This window comes from Natator depressus, chromosome 8 (assembly GCF_965152275.1).
Source record: "Natator depressus isolate rNatDep1 chromosome 8, rNatDep2.hap1, whole genome shotgun sequence".
NCBI classification, from domain to species: Eukaryota; Metazoa; Chordata; order Testudines; family Cheloniidae; genus Natator; species Natator depressus.
This window is the reverse complement of record NC_134241.1, coordinates 92,758,417-92,785,007: the sequence shown is the minus strand read 5'-3', so window position 1 is coordinate 92,785,007 and position 26,591 is coordinate 92,758,417. Positions and strand designations below refer to the sequence as shown.

The 26,591-nt window shown below is 43.7% G+C and overlaps 2 protein-coding genes across 2 annotated transcripts in view; both read left to right on the top strand.

Annotated features, from left to right (window-relative positions):
* Window positions 1–304: 304 nt before the first annotated feature.
* LOC141993023 (uncharacterized) lies at window positions 305–12,358 on the top strand. Its single transcript, XM_074962363.1, has 3 exons — window positions 305–863; window positions 1,443–1,652; window positions 12,261–12,358. Exons 1-3 carry the CDS (start codon window positions 305–307, stop codon window positions 12,356–12,358), a joined length of 867 nt encoding a protein of 288 aa, XP_074818464.1.
* A 1,500-nt stretch (window positions 12,359–13,858) lies between these two features.
* The window catches only part of C8A (complement C8 alpha chain), a 40,308-nt gene continuing 27,575 nt past the window's right edge, over window positions 13,859–26,591 (top strand). The window contains exons 1-5 of the mRNA XM_074962294.1: window positions 13,859–14,112; window positions 16,888–16,984; window positions 18,273–18,417; window positions 22,332–22,476; window positions 25,852–26,041. Of these exons, the coding sequence (XP_074818395.1) occupies window positions 13,859–14,112; window positions 16,888–16,984; window positions 18,273–18,417; window positions 22,332–22,476; window positions 25,852–26,041 (831 nt within the window). The remainder of the gene's footprint in view (window positions 14,113–16,887; window positions 16,985–18,272; window positions 18,418–22,331; window positions 22,477–25,851; window positions 26,042–26,591) is intronic.

Below are 26,591 nucleotides of genomic sequence, written 5' to 3'. Positions count from 1 at the left end.
GCCCTTTATTTCGACTTAAAGGGCTCTTAAAATCGATTTCCTTACTCCACCCCTGACAAGTGGATTAGCGCTTAAATCGGCCTTGCCGGGTCGAATTTGGGGTACTGTGGACACAATTCGACGGTATTGGCCTCCGGGAGCTATCCCAGAGTGCTCCATTTTGACCGCTCTGGACAGCACTCTCAACTCAGATGCACTGGCCAGGTAGACAGGAAAAGAACCGCGAACTTTTGAATCTCATTTCCTGTTTGGCCAGCGTGGCAAGCTGCAGGTGACCATGCAGAGCTCATCAGCAGAGGTGACCATGATGGAGTCTCAGAATCGCAAAAGAGCTCCAGCATGGACCGAACGGGAGGTACGGGATCTGATCGCTGTATGGGGAGAGGAATCCGTGCTATCAGAACTCCGTTCCAGTTTTCGAAATGCCAAAACCTTTGTCAAGATCTCCCAGGGCATGAAGGACAGAGGCCATAACAGGGACCCGAAGCAGTGCCGCGTGAAACTGAAGGAGCTGAGGCAAGCCTACCAGAAAACCAGAGAGGCGAACGGCCGCTCCGGGTCAGAGCCCCAAACATGCCGCTTCTATGATGAGCTGCATGCCATTTTAGGGGGTTCAGCCACCACTACCCCAGCCGTGTTGTTTGACTCCTTCAATGGAGATGGAGGCAATACGGAAGCAGGTTTTGGGGACGAAGAAGATGATGATGATGATGACGAGGTTGTAGATAGCTCACAGCAAGCAAGCGAAGAAACCGGTTTTCCCGACAGCCAGGAACTGTTTCTCACCCTGGACCTGGAGCCAGTACCCCCTGAACCCACCCAAGGCTGCCTCCTGGACCCAGCAGGCGGAGAAGGGACCTCCGGTGAGTGTACCTTTTAAAATACTATACATGGTTTAAAAGCAAGCATGTGAAAGGATTACTTTGCCCTGGCATTCGCGGCTCTCCTGGATATACTCCCAAAGCCTTTGCAAAAGGTTTCTGGGGAGGGCAGACTTATTGCGTCCTTCATGGTAGGACACTTTACCACTCCAGGCCAGTAACACGTACTCGGGAATCATTGTACAACAAAGCATTGCAGTGTATGTTTGCTGGCGTTCAAGCAACATCCGTTCGTGTGTTATCCTCAGGAGAGTGAGATATAATCCATGGTCACCTGGTTGAAATAGGGTGCTTTTCTTCAGGGGACACTCAGAGGAGCCCATTCCTGCTGGGCTGTTTGCCTGCGGCTGAACAGAAATGTTCCCCGCTGTTAGCCACAGGGAGGGGGGAGGGTTGAGGGGGTAGCCACGCGGTGGGGGGAGGCAAAATGCGACCTTGTAACGAAAGCACATGTGCTATGTATGTAATGTTAACAGCAAGGTTTACCCTGAAAGAGTGTAGCCAGTGTTTTATAAAATGTGTCTTTTTAAATACCGCTGTCCCTTTTCTTTTCTCCACCAGCTGTATGTGTTTCAATGATCACAGGATCTTCTCCTTCCCAGAGGCTAGTGAAGATTAGAAAGAAAAAAAAACGCACTCGAGATGAAATGTTCTCCGAGCTCATGCTGTCCTCCCACACTGACAGAGCACAGACGAATGCGTGGAGGCAAATAATGTCAGACTGCAGGAAAGCACAAAATGACCAGGAGGAGAGGTGGCGGGCTGAAGAGAGTAAGTGGCGGGCTGAAGAGAGTAAGTGGCGGGCTGAAGAGAGGGCTGAAGCTCGAATGTGGCGACAGCGTGATGAGAGGAGGCAGGATTCAATGCTGAGGCTGCTGGAGGACCAAACCAGTATGCTCCAGTGTATGGTTGAGCTGCAGCAAAGGCAGCTGGAGCACAGACTGCCACTACAGCCCCTGTGTAACCAACCGCCCTCCTCCCCAAGTTCCATAGCCTCCACACCCAGACGCCCAAGAACGCGGTGGGGTGGCCACCGGCCAACCAGCCACTCCACCACAGAGGATTGCCCAAAAAAAAGAAGGCTGTCATTCAATAAATTTTAAAGTTGTAAACTTTTAAAGTGCTGTGTGGCATTTTCCTTCCCTCCTCCACCACCCCTCCTGGGCTACCTTGGTAGTCATCCCCCTATTTGTGTGATGAATGAATAAAGAATGCATGAATGTGAAGCAACAATGACTTTATTGCCTCTGCAAGAGGTGATCAAAGGGAGGAGGGGAGGGTGGTTAGCTTACAAGGAAGTAGAGTGAACCAAGGGGCGGGGGGTTTCATCAAGGAGAAACAAACAGAACTTTCACACCGTAGCCTGGCCAGTCATGAAACTGGTTTTCAAAGCCTCTCTGATGCGTACCGCACCCTCCTGTGCTCTTCTAACCGCCCTGGTGTCTGGCTGCGCGTAACCAGCAGCCAGGCGATTTGCCTCAACCTCCCACCCCGCCATAAACGTCTCCCCCTTACTCTCACAGATATTGTGGAGCACACAGCAAGCAGTAATAACAGTGGGAATATTGGTTTCGCTGAGGTCTAAGCGAGTCAGTAAACTGCGCCAGCGCGCCTTTAAACGTCCAAATGCACATTCTACCACCATTCTGCACTTGCTCAGCCTGTAGTTGAACAGCTCCTGACTGCTGTCCAGGCTGCCTGTGTACGGCTTCATGAGCCATGGCATTAAGGGGTAGGCTGGGTCCCCAAGGATACATATAGGCATTTCAACATCACCAACAGTTATTTTCTGGTCTGGGAATAAAGTCCCTTCTTGAAGCTTTTGAAACAGACCAGAGTTCCTGAAGATGCGAGCGTCATGTACCTTTCCCGGCCATCCCACGTTGATGTTGGTGAAACGTCCCTTGTGATCCACCAGAGCTTGCAGCACTATTGAAAAGTACCCCTTGCGGTTTATGTACTCGCCGGCTTGGTGCTCCGGTGCCAAGATAGGGATATGGGTTCCGTCTATGGCCCCACCACAGTTAGGGAATCCCATTGCAGCAAAGCCATCCACTATGACCTGCACATTTCCCAAGGTCACTACCCTTGATATCAGCAGATCTTTGATTGCGTGGGCTACTTGCATCACAGCAGCCCCCACAGTAGATTTGCCCACTCCAAATTGATTCCCAACTGACCGGTAGCTGTCTGGCGTTGCAAGCTTCCACAGGGCTATCGCCACTCGCTTCTCAACTGTGAGGGCTGCTCTCATCTTGGTATTCATGCGCTTCAGGGCAGGGGAAAGCAAGTCACAAAGTTCCATGAAAGTGCCCTTACGCATGCGAAAGTTTCGCAGCCACTGGGAATCGTCCCAGACCTGCAACACTATGCGGTCCCACCAGTCTGTACTTGTTTCCCGAGCCCAGAATCGGCGTTCCACAGCATGAACCTGCCCCATTAGCACCATTATGCATGCATTGGCAGGGCCCATGCTTTCAGAGAAATCTGTGTCCATGTCCTGATCACTCACGTGACCGCGCTGACGTCGCCTCCTCGCCCGGTAGCGCTTTGCCAGGTTCTGGTGCTGCATATACTGCTGGATAATGCGTGTGGTGTTTAATGTGCTCCTAATTGCCAAAGTGAGCTGAGCGGACTCCATGCTTGCCTTGGTATGGCGTCCGCACAGAAAAAAGGCGCGGAATGATTGTCTGCCGTTGCTCTGACGGAGGGAGGGGCGACTGACGACACGGCTTACAGGGTTGGCTTCAGGAGGCTAAAATCCACAAAGGGGGTGGCTTTACATCAAGGAGTAGTTCAGGCAGGACTTCACGGAGGGTTCCAATAAGAAATGGTGCACCTAAGTTATTGTTCTTATTGGAACAAGAAGGTTAGCCTGGCCTCTGATTGATACATGGCTAGATCTACCTCACAGCACCTTCTCTGTGAGTGACTGCAGTGTGACCTAGAGGAATGAGTCCCCTAGACAGGGGAGGAGGCAAATGAGTACAAAACAAATCTGGTCTATTTCTTGTTTTGATCCACTCCATCTATCTTTTACATCTTTGGCTGGCAGCAGACGGTGCAGGACTGCAAGCCATCCACATCTCATGGCTGCTCGGCAGAAGATGGTACAGTACGACTGCTAGCCATCCTCATCTCTTGCCTGCCTGGCAGAAGATGGCACAGTACGATTGCTAGCCATCGTCATCTCTTACCTGCCTGGCAGAAGATGGTACAATACGATTGCTAGCCATCGTCATCTCTTGCCTGCCCGGCAGAAGATGGTACAATACGACTGCTAGCAATCCGTATTGCCTGCCTGCTCACCATTAGACGGTTCAATACGACTGACTGCAGGACTAAAGAGAATGACCTGGTCAAGTCACTAAAAATTTAGTCCCTGCGCCCATGTCTGCCCAGGCGCTCCTGATCGACCTCACACAGGCGACCAGGAACACCTCGGACATGACGAGGACGGCTACCAGTCGTACTGTACCGTCTGCTGCCAGAAGGCAATGGGTTGCTGCTACTGTGTAGCAATGCCGTACCGCGTCTGCCAGCACCCAGGAGACATACGGTGACGGTTACCTGAGCGGGCTCCATGCTTGCGGTGGTATGGCGTCCGCACAGGTAACTCAGGAAAAAAGGCGCGAAACAATTGTCTGCCCTTGCCTTCACGGAGGGAGGGAGGGAACGGGGGCCGGACAATATGTACCCAGAACCACCCGCGACAATGTTTTAGCCCAATCAGAGTGCTCCATTGTGACTGCTCTGGACAGCACTCTCAACTCAGATGCACGATTGTTTGCCGTTGCTCTGACGCAGGGAGGGGCGACTGAGGACACGGCTTACAGGGTTGACTTCACGGAGGGTTCCAATAAGAAATGGTGCACCTAAGTTATTGTTCTTATTGGAACAAGGAGGTTAGCCTGGCCTCTGATTGATACATGGCTAGATCTACCTCACTGCACCTTCTCTGTGAGTGACTGCAGTGTGACCTAGAGGAATGAGTCCCCTAGACAGGGGAGGAGGCAAATGAGTACAAAACAAATCTGGTCTATTTCTTGTTTTGATCCACTCCATCTATCTTTTACATCTTTGGCTGGCAGCAGACGGTGCAGAAGGACATATTGCCTGCCTGCTCACCATAAGACGGTTCAATAGGACTGACTGCCGGACTAAAGAGAATGACCTGGTCAAGTCACTAAAAATTTAGTCCCTGCGCCCATGTCTGCCCAGGCGCTCCTGATCGACCTCACACAGGCGACCAGGAGTACCTCGGACATGACGAGGACGGCTACCAGTCGTATTGTACCGTCTGCTGCCACAAGGCAATGGGTTGCTGCTACTGTGTAGCAATGCCGTGCCGCGTCTGCCAGCACCCAGGAGACATACAGTGACGGTTACCTGAGCGGGCTCCATGCTTGCGGTGGTATGGCGTCCGCACAGGTAACTCAGGAAAAAAGGCGCGAAACAATTGTCTGCCCTTGCTTTCACGGAGGGAGGGAGGGAAGGGGGGGACTGACGATATGTACCCAGAACCACCCGCGACAATGTTTCAGCCCCATCAGGCATTGGGATCTCAACCCAGAATTCCAATGGGCAGCGGAGACTGCGGGAACTGTGGGATAGCTACCCACAGTGCAACGCTCCGGAAGTCGACTCTAGCCTCGGTACTGTGGAAGCACTCCGCCGAGTTAATGCACTTAATGCACTTCTGTGGGGACACACACACTCGAATATATAAAACCGATTTCTAAAAAACTGACTTCTATAAATTCGACCTTATTCCGTAGTGTAGACATACCCTGAGCTGCTGGGACATGGCCTATGATGGGGTATTCAATGTGGGCGCGTCAACCCCCTTGAAGGCCCTTTTAAAGGGGGCACATCACAGGATTTACTCAAGACAGTATGTTAAAAAAAAACCTACATGGAGACATCAGGGAATAAAAAAACCAAATCGGATTAGGACTCAATTTAATAGTCCTTCCTTTCCTTCCCCAAACCCCACCGCAATAAAAATGTATTTCTTTAATCCAAAGTGAATTGCAGATTAACACAATTAGAGAATTAACAGCAGGACACACGATGACTGGCCTGCCTAGTGAGGATATTAGATTGTAAACTCATTGGGGCAGGAGACCAACTTTTTGTTCTGTGTACAATGCTCAGCACAGTAGATTCTGGGTCATGATTGGAGTTCTTAGGCAGTACCACAATACAAATAACAAATCAAAGACTACTACTACCTGCAGTATAAATACGGATTAATTATTATTAGAGGTGTGCAAACTATCCAGAGCAAATCATTTACTCAGCAAATTTCCCTGACTCACAGGCTTTGAAATTTAGGAATTTATTTGGTTTTTGAAATGATTCAATTCAATTAATGTTTCACACACACACACTTCATGGGGTGCACACAAACTGCATTTGGCAAATATAGTTCATTATCGCTACTCTCTGATTGGTCAGTTGGTATTGGTTCTGTCCCTTTAATTGTTCTCTTTGGGGCCTTGAAATAGACCAAAACAGAAACAGATAACCCTAGGAATATTCTTTATTCTGGGCCTTTGGATCTCTCAGAGAGGGGGCAGGAGCAGTTTGTGGAGCTGAGAGGAGCCAGCCCAAAAAGAGTAGGGAAATGTAAGGACATTTCAGACCCTTTCTTTCCTAGGCTGCTTGAGTCAAGTGATGCCTGGAACACCATTGCTGGAAACATTAGGTTATTGTCATAGTGTTAGAGGGTGGGAATAGACTGAAAATTCATTGTCACTCATCATAGCCACAGAAGTAATTGCATGTGGCGTGTGCAGTCACAGACCCCAAAAGGAAGGGGAAAATAGGTATTTCCAGAGAATGTTTCCTAAGGTCCTTGCAGGTTTGTGGAAAGGAAAGTGAGTGGAGACTGACCGCTGCAACTGAATAGGTTTCACAAGCTGACAGAGCCGCATGTAATTCGGTGTACTGTGTAAATGCACACATTGCCCTAAGAAAAGAGAAGGGCATAGCTGAGGCGTTCTAGTGGTATCCGACACCCACATATGGGAAGCAAGAGGAGCTCAGCAAGAGGTGTATTTGAACCCCACTGTGGAGAACACAAGCACAAGAAGCCCAGTGCAGAGCATGCCTGACCAGAATTTGAGTATCTCAAGTGTCTCATTTTGACATTGCGCAAGTGGGCGAAGCTTATTTTGCGGGTGGAGCTTAGAAGAGTAAAACCACAGGGTTGGTTTTCAGTTTGACCTCTCTCTAACTGATGCATGCAAACGTATTTCCATCGAGTAGCTTGCCTTATGCTATCCACAGACAAACCTGAGGCATTGCTGGCCTAGAAGAAGGACTTCCTGAAGAAGAGATGGCACTTGCAGTGCTATGGAGCCTGCTGGTCTAAACTTACTATTGCTTGGAAGCTATACCTTAGCGAAATGCTCCATCTAGCTACCTTGCAACAGGGTGCACTACCATTTGGAAATTTTGGGTGAGTGCAAAATGTTAAGGCCCAAACTCAGGTGCATACAGTTAGGCAAGTTTGCACTGGCTTGGATGTCTCTCCAGCATGCTCCCAAAACAGGAACACGGTAGTTTCTCAGGGTATAAACAAAAGTTTCCAATAAGGAACTCTCCCTGTCTACGTACAAATGAAATCAGAATGAAAGCCCTTTTCTGGGAACCAGTCAGGAAAGCAAAATCTCTTCCTGAGTTTGAGAGAGAAAAGACTAGATAAGCCACTCCTTATTTTCTGTCTCCTGTTATCCATGGTACTTAGGCCCAGTAGGTTAAGAAGCTCCTACTCCATCTGTTCCCCAGACACTTAACAGCTCCATATTCTCGTTCCAGACATCAACAGGCCTGACACAAAAAAGAAGAGGTTTAATCCTTGGCTCTGCCTAGGTGACCTAGGCCCAGCTAACCAGAGGGAAATGGTTAGTGTACCTCCTGACATGTCAATTCCTAATGAGACACCTAAAAGCAACTTGTTTTTCCAGAGATGCTGAGCACCCATAGTTCTGAATGACTTCACTGGGGGCTCAGCATGTTGAAAACCAGGCCATGTTTTTAGGTGCCTAAATATGGATTTAATTGTCTAACTTTAGTCACCAACATGTGGAAATTTTGGCTAAAGTGATCACGTGTGATTCAAGATCATCAAATAGGTTTGTTTGGATACAGTGGTGCCTCAATGCCATGATGATGACTGCACAAAAAACTGCCAATAGGCCAGTCAGACAGAATCTATGAATTCCCCCAAAGTTGTCGGTGGTTACCAAGATTACAGCTCTGGACCAGTGATGGACCCAAACTAAACACCTCACACTGAATGCATCCAATGAAGTGAGCTGTAGCTCACAAAAGCTTATGCTCAAATAAATTGGTTAGTCTCTCAGGTGCCACTAGTACTCCTTTTCTTTTTGTGAATACAGACTAACACGACTGCTACTCTGAAACCTCACACTGAAACACTCCAGAACTTTGAAGAAATTTGGAACCTGTGTTGACAGGACTGGCTTTAAAATATAACTCACATGTAACTATATGTATTGAGCAGTATCGGATTCCAACAGGCTGAAACTGATCCTCAGTGCAGTGTCTTTATGATGAACAGACTGGTGGCAAGATATCCCTTTTTATTAAGAGAACGATGTACAGAAATGATTTAACAAACTTGCTGATGCTTTGCGTAGCTGCAGCCTGCAACTGTCCTGTGCTGGGCTTCTTCGTTTCTGTCCCAGCACAAAGCATGTCAGAAACCAAAGTCTGCATAAAGAGCGTCCAGCAAGTCCTCCGTGAAGTGTGGTATCTCTACGCTTCCTGGAGGACTTGCTGTATATCACACTCTGCAGAGGGAAGCTCAAAGACTGCGCATCACTTAACCCTCACGTAATGCTACCCAGCTAACGTGGTGCAGAGCCTTGTGCTAAAGTCACTTTCAGAGATGGATCATTCCTACTAAACCGAGCTTCTCGTTATTTCCGTAGAAAGGTACTCTATTGCATTTGTTTTCCACTAGAGGGAGTGCTAGGCTCATCTGTCTCCATCAGGGTTTAGAATCATGGTAACTGTTTAGCTATTTTAAGATGTTTGCAACTTTACTGATCCTAAAAGTAGACAATGTAGATGATACTTTTTAATTGAACAAGCTGAAAAGTATTGGTCAGTTCAATCAAAGTTATCACATGATTAATTTCAGAAATTTTAAGAGGAGCTCTATTCAGGCATTGTAGGGAGGGCAATGAAAAAACACAATTAAAAAAAAAAACACGACTTCTTGAGCTTTGTCTTTTATCTATCCAAGTATCTGTTGTAGGTATTACTAAGGGACTGGTTGTCATAATATGGTCCTGATCCATCGAGGCCCCAAAGCATCTTTAAAACTTAAAACATGCAGAAGTCCCATTGCATGCAAAAGGACAATTCATGTCTTTAAAGTTAAGCATATGCTTGGATGGATCACATACTATGGACATGAACCAAAGCCCATTGAAGTCAATGGAGACCTGTACCCCCACTATTAGACTCCTCACTTGTTGAATCCCATAGAGATCAATTCTTTCTGGACCTCTTCAACATCTACATGCAGCCACTAGATCAGGGGTGGGCAAACTTTTTGGGCCGAGGGCCACATCTAGGTGGGGAAATTGTATGCAGGGCCGGGGCAGGGGGTTGGGGTGCGGGAACGGGCTCAGGGCAAGGGATTGGGGCAGAGGAGGAGTGTATGAGGGAGCTCAGGGAAGAGGGTTGGGGTGCAGGAGGGGTGCAGGGTGCAGCAGGGGCCTCAGGGCAGGGAGTTAGGGTGCAGAAGGGGTGTGAGGTGCAGGCAGGGAGTTGCGGGGTGGGGTGCAGGAGGGGTTCAGGCTCCAGCCCGGTGCTGCTTACCTAAAACGGCTCCGGGGTAGCAGCAGCATGCACCGGGGCCAGGGCAGGCTCCCTGCCTGCCTTCCCTGGCCCCACACGGCACTGCTCCGGGAAGCGGCCGGCACCACGTCCATGCGCGGCCCCTGGGGGCGGGCACAGGGCTCCATGCGCTGCCCTTGCCATGCCTCCAGGTACCTCCCCCGAAGCTCCCATTGGCCGCGGTTCCCTGTTCCCAGCAAATGGGAGCTGCAGGGCAAACATGAAGCCCTCTGCCCCCCACTCCCCTGGGGCCCCAGGGACGTGTTGCTGGCCGCTTCTGAGAGTGGCGCGGGGCCTGTGGCACCATGGGGGGCAATCCTGTGGGCCAGATCCAAAGCCCTGAGGGGCTGGATCCAGCCCACAGACCATAGTTTGCCCACCCCTGCACTAGATAAAATGATCAGGCAACTGGAATCAAGTGCCAGCAAAATGTAGAGGACAGGGTGGTATATTACAGTGAGGCCATTTCCAGCTCTACTTCTCCTTCATCCATACAATCACACCACTACCACCAAAATGCACAGCGACTGGACAAGATCAGTTCATGGACAAAGAAGAGTTGGCTGAAGCTGAACCTAAGTAAACAGTGATGTGGTGGGCAAGAGGAAGCCTTTTGAAGAGTTAGCAGCCACAGTGCAGTCTGCTTTCATTGAAGGTACACACCACAATTGGTCAATATAGTCTATACTTTAGTACTCTTGGATTCCTCACTGCGGCTACGCTCTCATATAGCAGCATCTGTGAACAACACTTTCTAACACCTCCAGTTGACTAGGAGACTGCATCCCATCCTGACGGATAATGACCTGTCCTCAGCTATTCACACCTTTGTCACCTCTCGGGTGGACTATTGCAATGTAATATACCTGGGCATGAAGCCTTCGGTGCTTAGGAAACTCCAGCTAAGAAAAAGAAAATGCTGCAGCGTACCTCCTCAACAACACAGGCTACCACAATGTCAGAAACTGAGAAATGGATGGTCAGGCCTAGTGATTGGCGCATCGGCGGTCAGGCCTAGCATTCGGGACTGGGGTTGGAGCCAGGGGTCAGAGCAGGAATCAAGAAGGGGGTTGGAACATGGTTGGAGCAGGAACATGCACAGGGTGGGGCTGGAACAGAAGCAACAAGGGATAGTCTCTCTGAGGTAGCAACGTTGAGCAGACTGGAATGGCTGCTCTCCTTGGGAGCCTATATCCCTGGCCTTGGGGTCACCTGGTTAAACCTTTGCCTGTGGACTGGCTGAGTGCTGGTTGATTGATATGAAGCCCTCAAGTAATCATGCTTAGGAATGACACAGCAGGCTCAGAAATGACTCACTGCACGCAGGCCCATCAAACCTGTTCTCCACCCTGTACACTGGCTTTCCATAGAATATTGAATTAAGTTCAAAGTCTTACTCCTTAGCTTCAAGGTGCTCCGTAGCCTTGGCCCAGGATATTTAAAAGGCCACCTAAAGCTTTGGGATGAAGACCATGGTTGACAACTCTGTTCCTCTGGCACAGTGAAACTCTCAACAATAAGGGTAAAACTCATCTGCTTAGAAGGTAAACCTTTCACAGGGCCCAGTCTGAGACTATGGAATGAACTCCCCCAGGAACTAAGGTCCATCACAAATTCATCACCTTCCACTTTAAGGGCTTGTCTACACTACCCATTGGATCAGCAGGCAGCGATCGATCCAGCGGGGGTCGATTTATCGCATCTAGTATAGACGTGATAAATCAACCACTGAGCGCTCTCCCATCGACTCCAGTACTCCACCAGAACGAGAAGTGCAAGCGGAGTCGACAGGAGAGCATTAGATCTACTTACTGCAGTGTCTTGACTGCGATAAGTTGACAGCTAAGTACGTTGACTTCAGCTACGCTATTCACATAGCTGAAGTTGCGGATCTTAGATGGACCCCACACAGTAGTGTAGACAAGCCCTAAGTGCGAGGCACATTTATTTGACGTTGCCTTCTCTAACATTAACAACATAGCAACGTGCATATGTATATAAAAAAAACCAACAACCCACACACAACATAACCCGACCAGCAGAAGACACTCCACTGCATACACTTCTCCTCTTGGGGAGAAAATGAGAGCACAAACATGCGACAGATGTTAGGCACACTGCATAATGCACTACTGGAAAGCACTCAAGTTACTACAGTGATGAGTGTGGTATAGGAACTAGAAAAGAAGTTGACTTCAGTGGTCTTTAGATCAGTCCTAAATTAGCATCATATTCAGGAATTAAGATTTATAGTATTAAAAATAGTGTACCCCAAAATGTCTATGAAAAAAGTAAGGGTAGTTCTCTCAAAGAATCTGATTCCTTACAGTGGAAGAGATTTGAATACAGAAAAAAATGTAACCCTAAAATACAGAAGTGCTAGTTCTAAATTGCTACACAGAAATTTAATGTTAGTTAGTGTGATATCATCATACCGTAAGCCCAGGCTTTTGTAGGCTTATTGTTTAATACAGCTGTCTTACCATATGTGGCATTCAGGTGATATTTACAAGATTGATGGTTTCTGCATGCAGAAATTAATTCCAGCTGTTGTGGATAAGACACTAGTATTTATGACTGAGCTGGAGACCTGTTGAAGTGAAACAAAATACTATATTGTTATCAGTGAGGAAAGAATGATTCCCTCATGCAGCTTGAGCAAAACATTAAGAAAGTAGAGATGCAATTCACACAAGAGCCATCTAAATCTCTTCAACTGGAACAGAGAACAGCAAGGAACGCGTGTGACCAAATTTGTTTACACTGAGCTAATCTGCCTCAGATTTTAGGTACACAAGGGCTCTAAATGAAAAGTTATGAGGCTTCTAATTATATACCAGCAATACAGAGTACCTCAACATCAGGAGAAACTGATTTGGAATAAAAATATTAACATAGTACCTGATCCAGAGCTTCCATTGAAACCAGTGGGAGCTTTTCTATTGACTTCAACAGGTACAGGATCAAGCCCATAGCCTAACCCCGATTTGAGAGTCTTCTTTTATTCCCCATTTATCCAGCTTATTGTTTTGTCCCAATCTGAAGCTCTGGGGATACTTTCCTGAAGTTAGACAGTATAAGTTGTGCGTCTAACGCATTGCCAGCATTTCAAGCAAAGAGGTTCAAAGAATTAGAAACAGCAATCCAACACACAGACAAGTTCAATTCATAATGTTGTAAATGGAATCCTAACTGAAAGTGAGAATATATGTAACACCTTGGAAAGCATTTCTTTAATTCCATCTCTAACAGGATGTGCATTGCTTTACCGCTTAAATCTCTCCATATCAATTCGCCCTCTAATAAAAAATAAATAATTGACCAAGCCCAGCAGTTAGAAATTGTTGCACAAACCAGCCCAGCCTTATTTCTAGGAGGCATTCCACAAATAATTTTCATTATATATGGTATGTTTCTGATCTGTTATCATGGAGAAGGCATTTGACTGTGCAAAGCAGCCATTTATATTAAAGGTCGTCAGAACTTTGGGCTGCAGATGGATTTGACAGCTGGGTTCACAGAGCATATAGAACAGAACAGAACTTTAGATTTCAGGTGCATCTTTTTCATCCCAGATCACTTTAGAAAACAAAGATTTAGATTCCGGTGACGCAGTGACTGCATAGGCAAACCCGACAGCCATTATGAGTCAGGCAATAACTCACCCACATCCTTGGACTCTGGGAACTATTTTATTGAAACGGACAATGGAGAAAAATGAATTGCCATTACCTTTAGTATTCCTTACAGTGCATGGCACTTTCTGTTCCTTGTAACCGAATTCTACAATATTCAATTTGCCATACTGCCAAACTTCCCCACAGCTAATTATTTTAGTTATCAGAAACACCAAAAATTACATACAAGTTACAAAATTAAATAAAATAAGAATCCCTCTCCCACAAAATTAGTCAGAGTGCCTGAGGTTGGTCCAATGATCATTTCACTGATAAGTCTTATTTGACTTTAATGTGTAAATAGAAACTTGGTTAAATATATTCCCTTGCCTAATATCTGGGCATTTGTTTAAAAAAAAAAAAGGCAATGACCTTCAGAATACATCTTGGGGCCCCGTGATTTGATTTGTGCTTTTGTCAATGATTTACAGTATTCTGCAATGCTCAGAATTGGGAGGTTTTGCTATTCTACCCATCAGCACTGGAACCAAAGGGTCTCCAAGGCAAAGGAAAAACTTGTTTTCAACTATTTTATATGAAATATTTACATATGGAAAAGAAATGTGGTGGAGCCTGAATGAAGTTTCTCCTCTGATTCTCTGGTTAGCCTATCTAATATCATGTCAGGATACAGTTACAGCACATAGTGAGATAACAGGATTGCCTTCCCAGAGGTAAGTCTATCTCTATATAATTTAACATACAGCTGTACATTACTGTCTATCTGGCTAGCCCATCAATTCAGTCTCAAATGGAGGCATATGGGCACTGTTATCTGTAAACAGCTACCAGAAAAGAATATTGGCAATCATCCAAAACATAGTCTAGTAATTGGCATTCCTTGTTGTTTGCATGGTACTTTATTCTTTTAAGGGAGAATATTCATTCATTTTAAATTTACTGTGCTATATTTGTGTACTTTGGGTTGCTATCTCCTATATATCAAGCTTTATTTATAATTAATATTTTGCTTTCAATTGTAGTGTTTGCAACACTACAGTTATGTCATATTTATGATTTGAATGTTAAACATTATTTGATTTGCTCAACATTGAAATAATGAATTAAATGGGAATTATATGTCTTCATATTTATTTCCCCATTGTATCTCATTACGATGTCATTGTGGCTTAAAAAAGGAACAAACAAGTGACATTTCTTTAAAGAAAACAGTTTGAAGATAGGAAAAAATATTGGATTTTTCTGCAGCTGTTAATTGCAAACTTGTTTTAAAGGCAAATATGATTTTGAAGGCTCAAAAAAGATATCTGTGATAATTGGAACATGGAGGCAGGGAGGACATAGAAAGGAAATAATGCTTGGTAGAGATACATTTAATTATGAAGGCTTACTCTGGTAATCCCTTTTGAAAGTGAACAAAGCAGAGATTTTTGATGTTTGATGAACTTATCAAACAAGGCAGAATAATGAAGAGGTAAATTTAAAAAGCTAGGTGAAGGTGAGCCAATTAAATACTTTATGAAGTGCTGAAGGGTATAGCCACCAAACCCTTCCGTCAGGACGAATATATGTTTTCTAGGGTGCTCCGTCTTCATGTTTCTGCTGTTTGTCTGCAGATCCAGTGTGTTTTCATCTAGCACACTGATCTGTATCCACAGGCTCCTTTGCTGAGCATTTGTTTCATTTAGTATTCTCTCTTCAAGCTTCTGATGAATCCCTAATGTACCCCATACCTCCTCTAATTATCAGTGTTTCTTTTTGGACCATAGTCTCTTAAGTAAAACAGATTGCTCATTAGTTAATCGCCAAAAATAATCATCATGCTGAGGGTTAGAAATAAACCCACAAAACATGTTTTGAGCTAAGGCAGACACCGCTATTTTGGTACAGTACTCCACAACACAAAACAATGCTTTATCCAAATACAAATTGTAAGATTTGATGGGCAAAGGCTCATAAGTACTGCACTGGGTGGTGAGACAAATATTTCCCTGGTGCTATGTATGAGCTTCTTTGAGGATCTGATCCAAAGCCCGTTGAAGTCAATAAGAGTCTTTCAATGGGCTTTGGATCAGGCCTAGAGAGAATTATGTCTGTACACTGAATTTCTAAGCCTTATACAGCACTTTTTTTTTTACTCCTTACGTGGCTCCCTTTGAGGACAATGAGAGTTTTCTTTGAGTAGGGAGTGAGTGAGGAGTTTTGAATAAGGCCCTCTATGCCTCAGCCTTAATAGTTGTTGTGTCCTTTCCTTTGGGGGGGATTTAGTTTCCCTATATGCTGTAGTGTACAGTGCATTTCAACCATATCATTAAATTAGACTGTAAAATTATAAGGTGGATTCCATATACTCACACGGATATTGTTTGGTTGTGTTATCAGAACACTCGGGCAAATTACTGGTTTGTGCAAATGTGTAGAGCTCTGTTGACTTCAGTGGAGTTTCACTTATTTACACCAGAAGAGAATTTGACCCGTGGTCTTTACAGATTTGAATGGTTATTCTGCTCTCAGTTATACCGATAAAAAGCCAGTGCAATAGACTGATGGCAAAGGGATTTCACAGGCATAAGGAAGGGTACAATTTAGCCCAATCACATTTAGAATTGTATTGACATGGTTTCATTCCATCTACGCATTTCAGAATCATTTCCAAATTTCCATTAATGTTTTTTAACTCTGTGTTGACATTGTAATGCCATGTTCATGCACTTGTAATTACATTATCTTGACAATTTGGGGGTGAGATGTGAGAGGAAAAGCAAAAAGTGGATTTCACTCGAAACTTTCATATTTTTGCTATTCCTCCACTTCACTACAGAGTATTTTGCTTTCTTTTTCCTTAATGTAATAGTTGCACCTTATCCTTTTGCAATACCCTCTCCTACTGTATCTCCTGTGTCTATTATATTTGTAGCCTCCACCTTTAAATTTCCTCTCATATTAATTATATGCTTTCCTTTACAAATTGTCCTCAAAAGAAGCTTCAAGGTCAAAATGCTGTTTGTTATTTTACTTGGATTCTCAGTGTGAATTCAAATCAGCTTTCTCTTCCGTCTCCAGCATTCTGTTTCTGGTCATATTCTAGAACGGGGGTATAATCCATTATTTATTAGGAGCTTTATGTTTGGTTTTTACAACACCCATTATCACATATACCATACTGGAAAAGGATGTAATCTATTGGTAGAGCAGGAAACAGGAGATCAAGACATCCAGTTCCTGCTTTTTCTTCTGCCACTGGCAAATTCTATTGGTCAGATTTTTAGCTGGCGCAGCCTGGTGTAGCTCCAATGACCTCAGTGCAGTTACACTGATTTATACCACCTGTGGTTTGGATCCAACTCTCTCCAGCAAAAGTTTCCTCTAAAATCTGTGATTGTATGGAAAATGGATATGATTTTCCTCCTGCTGCTTGGCTCCACAGCTATTACCTCTTCTTAAAACTCCACTCCAAAACTTAGGCCGGTATCATTTACTCTCTTCAGAAGAACCAGCAGAGATGTCAATACTCCAGCTCCTGTGAACTGTCAGCTAAGCCAATGGTCAGAATGGACTGGTTGCTTTCCTTGCCAAGAGAAAAAAGTAAGTCTCAACCATAATGTATTCACTTATCTTCAGATGTGTCTGATGAGCACGTACACAGATTAATTATATGTATTATGCATATTCATAGTTTCTGAAACTCATCCAAATATGATAAACATTATCTTGTATTAGAAACATGGGGCCTGAGTCTCCTCTTACTTATGCTGGTGTAAATTAGGAGTAATTTAATTGAAGCCAAAAGTGTTAGAAAGGTGCAAATCTGGTGCAAATGAGAGAAGAATCAGGCATGCAATATTTGGCTAATTGTTTTCTTCTTTATTTAGCTGGGTTTTAATTGAATTTCCGTTGACTCAATGTAAATATTCAGATATAAAAACACTTTGGAAAGCATTCTTTGTTCATCAGCTCTGTTTACTCTGATTTTTGTATCATTTCACGTGTTTCTTCATAACTGTTAAGTATTGGTCATAACTTCTATTTTCCACTTATATTATAGGCAGAAAGCAAGAGGTCAAGCATATGGAATGAGTGAGAAAGGAAGAACCATACTCCAAATGGGGTTGCTCTTCCTTTTCTTTTTGTTCAGTTTGATAGGCAGCAGCATCATCCACCATTAATCAGCCACAAATGCTGTGTGCCTTTCAGGATCTCAGTTGTGATTTTTGTTTGTCTGCACCTGATATTCCTATAGCTCTCACCACATTCCACTCCAAAACATATGTAACTGGAAAAGCTTAATGCCACATCAAAGGCATAGAACAAAGGCACAAGGTCCAGAATTTGGAAAAATTCACTAACTTTACCAGGTGTTGGGCCTAATGGAACAGGGATAGTTAGTTGAAATGTGAGCAATTAACAGAAAATGAGGACTGGGAAGTTTCCCTGCTCCATCTGAAAGGACTGCAGTATCTGCAGGATGTTGAAATTAATATGTAATCTATTCCACCACTGTAAAAGAGCCGCTTCATTCAAAATAATAGGTGTTATTCAACTCACACTGGTGTAAATCAGGAGTAACTCCACTGAAGTCAATGGATGTACACCAAATTTACAACAGTGCAAGGAGGGGGGGAAAAAAATCCACCCCATTGTCTCTCACCTTATTTTCATTCTTGCTAAGCCCTTTAATTTCCATAGTTGGCTGCAGTAATATTTATTTATTCCTAAATCATTAAAACACGTTCTAACAGGTTAATTTGTAAAGGAGATTTGTTTTTACCACTAAATATTTAATCGAAATCTTATAATTTCTGGGCATAAAGTTCTTGTTAATTGGCCAGTTTCTTTGCTTTTTTATTTTATTTTATTATTCAATGTGATTTAGTACAGATACAGAACTTTGCTGCAGCCTGCCAAGTTTAAGGGGAGTAAATGCACTGGTCATTTTTGGGATGAGGCAGCATGCCGAGCAACAGAAACATGTGCAGCAAGCCAACGCTGTGGAAAAGATTTTCAGTGTGAGGAGACAGGTATGTGAAATGCTATCGGGAACAACAGCAAATGAATTTTGGTCCTGGATGAGATAATCAATGAGAGCAATGGACCAGTACCTCAGCTTCCTCAGTGTAAATTCTCTGGCTAGATTACATTTCCCATGATGCACCACTTTCTCTCCTCATGGTAAGGGAAGGGAATGTGTCCTATGAGTCCCTGGATGTGGTGTATCATGGGAGATGTAGTCTGCCCAGATTTCAGATATTGGCTTAGTCACAACCTCTCTCATTTCAGGTATTCGGTTTTTTGATGAAAAATTAAAATTTGTGGAAAACACATAGCTTTCATGAAAATGTTGTTTTGTCAAAAAACCAAACAATTTTCTATCAAAAAGTTTTGACAGAAATTTTTTCTACCAGCACTAGCTACGGTAGAATCAGGAGATCAGGTGGCTGTCCCTGTAAGATTAGGTTGAATCAGTATAGTTTTTACTTACAACACAATAGTGCCAAGTTCTGCTTTCTAGTATATAATACCATTATAGATATTAGGAAACATTTGCACCATATCTAGGGCCAGATCTTTAGCTGGTGGAAATCAGCATTCCTTTGCAGACATCAATGGAGCGACACCAATTTACTCCAGCGGCAGATATGTCCCTTCATTTTCAATGGCACAAGTATTCTCAAGTTGTGCCTCCTGCAAACATTCATTTCTGAATATAATTATTGTAACAAATTCCCAAAGCACCTTCTGCAACTTGAAAAGGCAAATCTGTACATTAACCTGACAGAGTTAATTGCACTTAGCCAACTGAAGAAGCAATTTATTCTTGTAGTTCCTATTCAGGAACATGATCTTAGATAATAAACATACTGGAGCATCGCAAAATGAACTTGACAAGATTCCCACACAGTGGATCCATTATTTAGAACTTAGGAGGTGTCCAACCCAGGCTCCACAGTTGCACTGCACATTGCCAGGGAAAGTTTTAGGATGGTTTCAAGTTCAAACTCTGCTTTTCTCTAAACAATAAGGCCCAAATCCTGGTCCAAGTAACCCAGATAAGCATTAAGAAGATTTGTAGATGCAGGGAGGGAATAGTCCTTTCTTTCAAGCTATAGTGATATAGCAGAAAGTACTGAAGTAGCCCTTGTGGCTCTTTTGCCCATCGCTGTAGTGAAGAATAGCTAGCAGATCACAGATCCACCAGCTTGCTGGCTCCCTAACTCCTGCTCAAAGGGGTGCATGGATCCCCATGAATCAGAGTATATGCCCCCTGCCTAGTCCTCTGGAATCCTGCCCCCTCTCTGCTGCAGGCAGAAGATACCAGTTCTACTCCTGCAATAGCTCATCTCTACCTGGGAGGGAGAGAGGGCAGTGTGACTTCCTAAGACATAAGAACGGCCATACTGGGTCAGACCTAAGGTCCATCTAGCCCAGTATCCTGTCTTCCGAAAGTGGCCAATGCCAGGTGCCCCAGAGGGAGTGAACAGTGCAGGTAAGACATTGTAATACATATGAAAAACAATACAGGATATAAATACAGGAATAAAATGGTCAGACACATAGAAGAACATAAATTGTTGCGCAAAAGTCAACATGGTTTCTGTAAAGGGAGATCATGTCTTACTAATCTATTAGAGTTCTTTGAGGGGGTCAAACAAACATGTGGACAAGGGGGATCCAGTGGACATAGTGTACTTAGATTTCCAGAAAGCCTTTGACAAGGTCCCTCACCAAAGGCTCTTACGTAAATTAAGTTGTCATGGGTAAGAGGAAAGATCCTTTCATGGACTGAGAACTGGTTAAAAGACAGGGAACAAAGGATAGAAATAAATGGTAAATTTTCAGAATGGAAAGGGGTAACTAGTGGTAGTTCCCCAACGGTTAGTCCTAGGACGAATCCTATTCAACTTATTCATAAATGATCTGGAGATAGGGGTAAACAGTGAGGTGGCAAAGTTTGCAGATGATACTAAACTGCTCAAGATAGTTAAGACCAAAACAGACTGTGAAGAACTTCAAAAAGATCTCACAAAACTAAGTGATTGGGCAACAAAATGGCAAATGAAATTTAATGTGGATAAATGTAAAGTAATGCACACTGGAAAAAATAACCCCAACTATGCATACGATTGGGGCTAATTTAGCTATGACGAATCAGGAGAAAGATCTTGGAGTCATTGTGGATAGTTCTCTGAAGATGTCCACCCAGTGTGCAGCAGCAGTCAAAAATGCTAACGGGATATTAGGAATCATTAAAAAATGGATAGAGAATAAGAAGCAGAATATATTATTGCCCTTATAGAAATCCATGAATACTGCGTTCAGATGTGGTCCCCTCATCTCAAAAAAGACATACTGGCTTTAGAAAAACTTCAGAAAAGGACAACAAAAATGATTAGGGGAGTGGAACACATGATTTATGAGGAGAGGCTGAGGGAACTAGGATTGTTTAGTCTGCAGAAGAGAAGAATGAGAATGAGAAGAATTTGCTAACTGCTTTCAACTACCTGAAAGGGGGCTCCAAAGAGGATGGATCTAGGCTGTTCTCAGTGGTAGCAGATGACAGAACAAGGAGTAATGGTCTCAAGTTGCAGGGTGAGAGGTTTAGGTTGGATATTAGGAAACACTATTTCACTAAGAGGGTGGTGAAGCACTGGAATGGGTTACCTAGGGCAGTGGTGGAATCTCCTTCCTTTGAAGTTTTTAAGGTCAGGCTTGACAAAGCCGTGGCTGGGATGATTTAGTTGGGGATTGGTCCTGCTTTGAGCAGGGGGTTGGACTAGATGACCTCCTGAGGTCCCTTCCAACCCTGATATTCTATGATGATATGATAGAGGTATATAAAATCATGAGTGGTGTGGAGAAATTGAATAAGGAGAAGTTATTTACTCGTTCCCATAATATAAGAACTAGAGGCCACCAAATGAAATTAATGGGTAGCAGGTTTAAAACAAATAAAAGGAAGTTCTTCTTCACTCAGCGCACAGTCAACCTGTGGAACTCCTTGCCTGAGGAGGTTGTGAAGGCTAGGACTAAAACAGGGTTTAAAAGAGAACTGGATAAATTCATGGAGGTTAAGTCCATTAATGGCTATTAGCCAGGATGGGTAAGGAATGGTGTCCCTAGCCTCTGTTTGTCAGAAGGTGGAGATGGATGGCAGGAGAGAGAGACCACTAGATCACCATCTGTTAGGTTCACTCCCTCTGGGGCACCTGGCATTGGCCACTGTCGGTAGACAGGATACTGGGCTGGATGGACCTTTGGTCTGACCCAGTATGGCCGTTCTTATGTACAGTGGTCACCTTTAATAGTTCCACCATTTGCCAGCCCTGACCACACAGAGGTTTCTGAGATACCAAGCTTTCCCCTGTACATGAATAGGGGTATTGTAAATGCCAGTGTGGGGGGTAATTTAACAAATGGTGACTTTTTAATAGTGACCACTGTACAGTTTTCTGTGAACAAGACATCAAGTGCACCTTGCCCACTGGCCTCTTGAACCAGAGTAGGTAATTCACCATGAAGGGAAGCAGGTTGCCTATGGCAGCTTAACATCCAGCTGCGGGGAGAAGCTGAGTCACTGCATCCCTGGATGCTCAAGCCATACTGCTACCACAGCCAGGGCTGCCCACACTCAGATGTCTCTCTATGGGCCACCAGTGAAAGAAGATTGTGGTTGTTCTGCACCACCTGTGCCCATGAAGGAGCTTTAGCTGCTAGGGTCTCTGAAGACTCTACGATGGCAGAAGCCAGTGTAGACCCTGGGGTGTAATACACTCCTTTTACTGAAATAAATGGAACTTTTGCCTGGGTAAGGAGATGCAGGCTCAACCCTTCTTTATGGACTTGTGTCAGTGAACACTTAAACCAAAATTACCTACTTAGACTGAACAAGCATTGTAGAGATGATTAAGAGATTACATGTACATATACACTTCAGGTCGCTGTATAAAACCCCACCTTGTATGTAACGGAGAGCCAGACTGCAGAGATGGGTCTGATGAGAGTAACTGTGAGGATGAAGATATTGAAAGCCTCTGTGAAAACCTACAGCCAATTCCTGGGTCTGAAAGAGCAGCCCAAGGGTGAGTAATTAATCTCTATTTGCTGTTCTTTCAGTCAGACCAGGATTACATTTTTATGTTGCTCTTATTCTGTAGTAGCATCATTTCTCTATGAATTGAGCTCTGACAGCATGCATAGTACTGTACAAAACAGAGGAGGAGGATATTGTCCCAAGGACTTCACAGTCTAAATGGTACAGCAGTGAGTAGCACTGTAGCAGACAGGGCACTGGACTTTGAGTCAACAGACCTGGCATCTGATCGAAGTTCTGCATCTGACTCACTCTGGAAGCTTGAACAAATCGCTTTAACTGCAGTGCAGACATGCCCAGAGAGGTTAACACCTGCAGCTGGCCCATGTCAGCTGACTCAGTCTCGCAAGACTCAGGCTAGGGGGCTATTTAACTGCAGTGTTGACATTTGGGCTTGGGCTCGGGCCCAAGCGTCTACCCCACAATTAAACAGCCCCCTAGCCTGAGCACTCTGAGCAGGAGTCAGCTGACACAGGCCAGCCACTAGCATTCAGTTGCAGTGTAGACATGCCCTCCATGTTTCTGTTTGCCCCTCAGGGTAATAATAATAATTCCCCACCTTTGTAATGCCCTATTAAGCTATAACTTTCTCTATTTAATGAAAGCAATATATGAAATGAAATAGAACATTCTGAATGCTAAGTCTGATTGCTTTCCCCACTTTGAAGAATTAAGAGCTTTGATTTAGAGCGTTCAGGGCCTGTCCTCAGTGTACCTACTTGCAGGAGAAAGTATTGCTTAATCAAATCCTAAACTGATTATGACTGAATTAGGTAAGAAAGAAGTGGAATCTAAGACAGGTAACACTGGCAAATTCTCTATGATGGCATCATTTAAAGTATATATATATATATATATATATATATATATATATATATATATATATATATATATATATATACACACTTTATATATATTTATTATATATATATATAAGCTTAGCCTTATGTGAAAGAAAATAGGAGCTACAGTATGAGAATGTGGTCATTCATCATATAACCACTACATTAGCTTGATCCAAAGCTACAGAAGTTGGTGGAAAGACTCCTTATGAGTTAAATGGGGTTGGTGGGGTTTTTTTGGAAGAAGCCCCAAAGGAGTCTATCAAAAGCTTATCAGTCCACATATTTATTTTGTTTTCATTGTCATAGACTACTGTCATTTATATTTCCCTCGGCAAAGCACACAAGTGTTCAGTATCTTCAGTATCTTCATAAAGGGAAATCATGCCTCACCAATCTATTAGAATTCATGCCTGTGGACAAGGGGGAAAACCATTGAAGATAGTGTACTTAGATTTTCAGAAAGCCTTTGACCAGGTCCCTGACTAAAGGCTCTTAAGCAAAATAAGCTGTCATGGGATAAGAGGGAAGGTCCTCTCATGGATTGGTAACTGGATAAAAGATAGGAAACAAAGGGTAGGAATAAATGGTCGGTTTTCTGAATGGAGAGCGGTAAATAGTGGTGTCCCCCAGTGGTCTGTACTGGGACCAGTCCTATTCAACATATTCATAAATGATCTGGGAAAAAGGGTAAAACGGTGAGGTGGCAAAATTTGCAGATGATACAAAACTACTCAGGATAGTTAAGTCCAAGGCAGACTACAAACAGCTACAAAGGGACCTCTGAAAACTGGGTGACTGGGCAACAAAATGGCAGATGAAATTCAATGTTGATAAATGCAAAGTAATGCACATTGGAAAACATAATCCCAACTATACATATAAAATGATGGGGTCTAAATTAGCTGTTGCCACTCAAGAAAGATCTTGTGGATAGTTCTCTGAAAACATCCAGTCAATGGGCAGCGGCAGTCAAAAAAGCGACCAGCATGTTGGGCATCATTAAGAAAGGGAGAGATAAGACAGAAAATATCATATTGCCCCTATATAAACCCATGGTACGCCCACATCTTGAATACTGCATGCAGATGTGGTCACCCCATCTCAAAAAAGATATATTGAAATTGGAAAAGGTTCAGAAAAGGGCAACAAAAATTAGGGGTATGGAACGGCTTCTGTATGAGGAAAGATTAATAAGACTGGGGACTTTTCTGCTTGAAAAAGAGACGACGACAAAGGGGGGATATGATAGAGGTCTATAAAATCATGACTGGTGTGGAGAAAGTAAATAAGGAAGTGTTATTTACTCCTTCTCATAACACAAGAACTTGGGGTCACCAAATGAAATTAATAGGCAGCATGTTTAAAAAAAATAAATAAAAAAATATTTTTTCACAAAACGCAGTCAGTCATTGGAATTCTTTGCCAGAGGATATTGTGAAGGCCAAGACTAACAGGATTCAAAAAAGAACTAGATAAGTTCATGGAGGATAGGTTCATCAATGGCTATTAGCCAGGATGGGCAGGGATGTGTCCCTAGCCTCTGTTTGGCAGAACCTGGGGATGGGCGACAGGGGATGGATCACTTGATGATTACCTGTTCTGTTCATTCCCTCTGGAGCACCTGGCATTGGCCACTGTCGGAAGACAGGACACTGGGCTAGATGGACCTTAGGTCTGACCCAGTATGGCCATTCTTATGTTCTTGAAGAGAATTTCCAGTTCTGAGGAATTTCTTGATGGACATCAGTGTATGCTACTTTCATTTCAGGCTACCAAGTTAGCAAAAAGACATTGACAAACTGAAGGGAATTGAGAGAAGAGAATCTAAAATGGTCAGGGAGCAGGAGGAAATGACTAATATGGAAAGACTAAGAGAACCAACTATGAATAATTTGACTAAGAGGGAGCAGTCTACAAATATATGGAGGGTGTTAACACCCAAGGGGAAACAGGTAAATGAGAGAACTAGCAGAAAAGTGGTGAAACTGAGAAACAGAATGTTTACTTTGAATACCAGGAAGAATTTTGTGACAGTGAGATGGATTAGGAGGCTGTGAAATGATTTCCCAAGGGACTTGATGGAAGCCCCACAATTTGGGACATTTTTATAACTCTACCTGACCAAATACTAGAAAATGAAATACAGAGAACCATCTTTTATTGGAAGAGAGATGAACTGGATGATTTCATTAGTGTCTTCCATCTCTAATTTATGATTCTACGATACTGTCTTTGAAATAACAGGCTATTTGTCTCATTTTTAGTCAGAGAGACAAATCACTTTAGCTTAGTTCCCCCAGGAGAGGGCAAAAATGGAGAGGTGTGGAATCAAAACCTCCCATTTATGAAGTCGAAGATCCTGAGTCATTGCTATCCAAAGCAAACAGAGTCCAGTGTCTGAGAACAGAATGTATGTAAAGTCAAAGGGGGCGGGGGGGAGAGAGAAAAGGTAGCGATTTTTCTTGTAGTAGCAAAGAAAGCTATAGTTAATTTCTGGATGATGTCTCTTTTCATTAAAGATACAATGTTCTTACACAAGAAGAAATGCAATTTGTATATGATCCTAAGTATTATGGAGGCCAGTGTGAGTACATTTACAATGGAGAATGGCGGGAATTGAAGTATGACTCTGCATGTGAACATTTGTACTATGGGGATGATGAGAAATATTTTAGAAAACCCTACAATTTCCATGTATATCAATTTCTAGTAAGTATTTAAGATGTTAATTTAGAAACATTTTCTCACTAGGAACTGAAGTTTGCCTTAGAGATGTTATGTAGATTTTCTCAGGATATATATTACAGTTATTTGCAGCAGTAGAAAGATAACATTGAAGATCTACTTTCATGGATGAGCAGCCTCATATGCTCTGGGGCTGTTACTGAGATTGTGCATTTTGATACAATAGATTACTAGAGCAATTCCATATGTTTTGGGTCCAGTACTCCCTTCAATCAGGCTCTCCTTCAAATCCTTCCACAACACCCACTTTTTACAACAGTCTCTAAAGCAACAATTTTTTAGTTAAAATAAGCATTTGCACAACATAGTTATTTTTAAAATCCACACATCAAGGAACTAATGTGATTCTTGCTGCATCACCCAAGCAATCCTATTACTTATTCTGGTTGAGTGGACAAGGCACTGAAGTGGGTTTCTGCTCCCAGCTCGGCTATTAACGAACTGTGACACCTTGGACAAGTCACGTCACCCTCTCTGTGCCTCAGTTTCCCCATTTGTTAAATGGGGATGATGA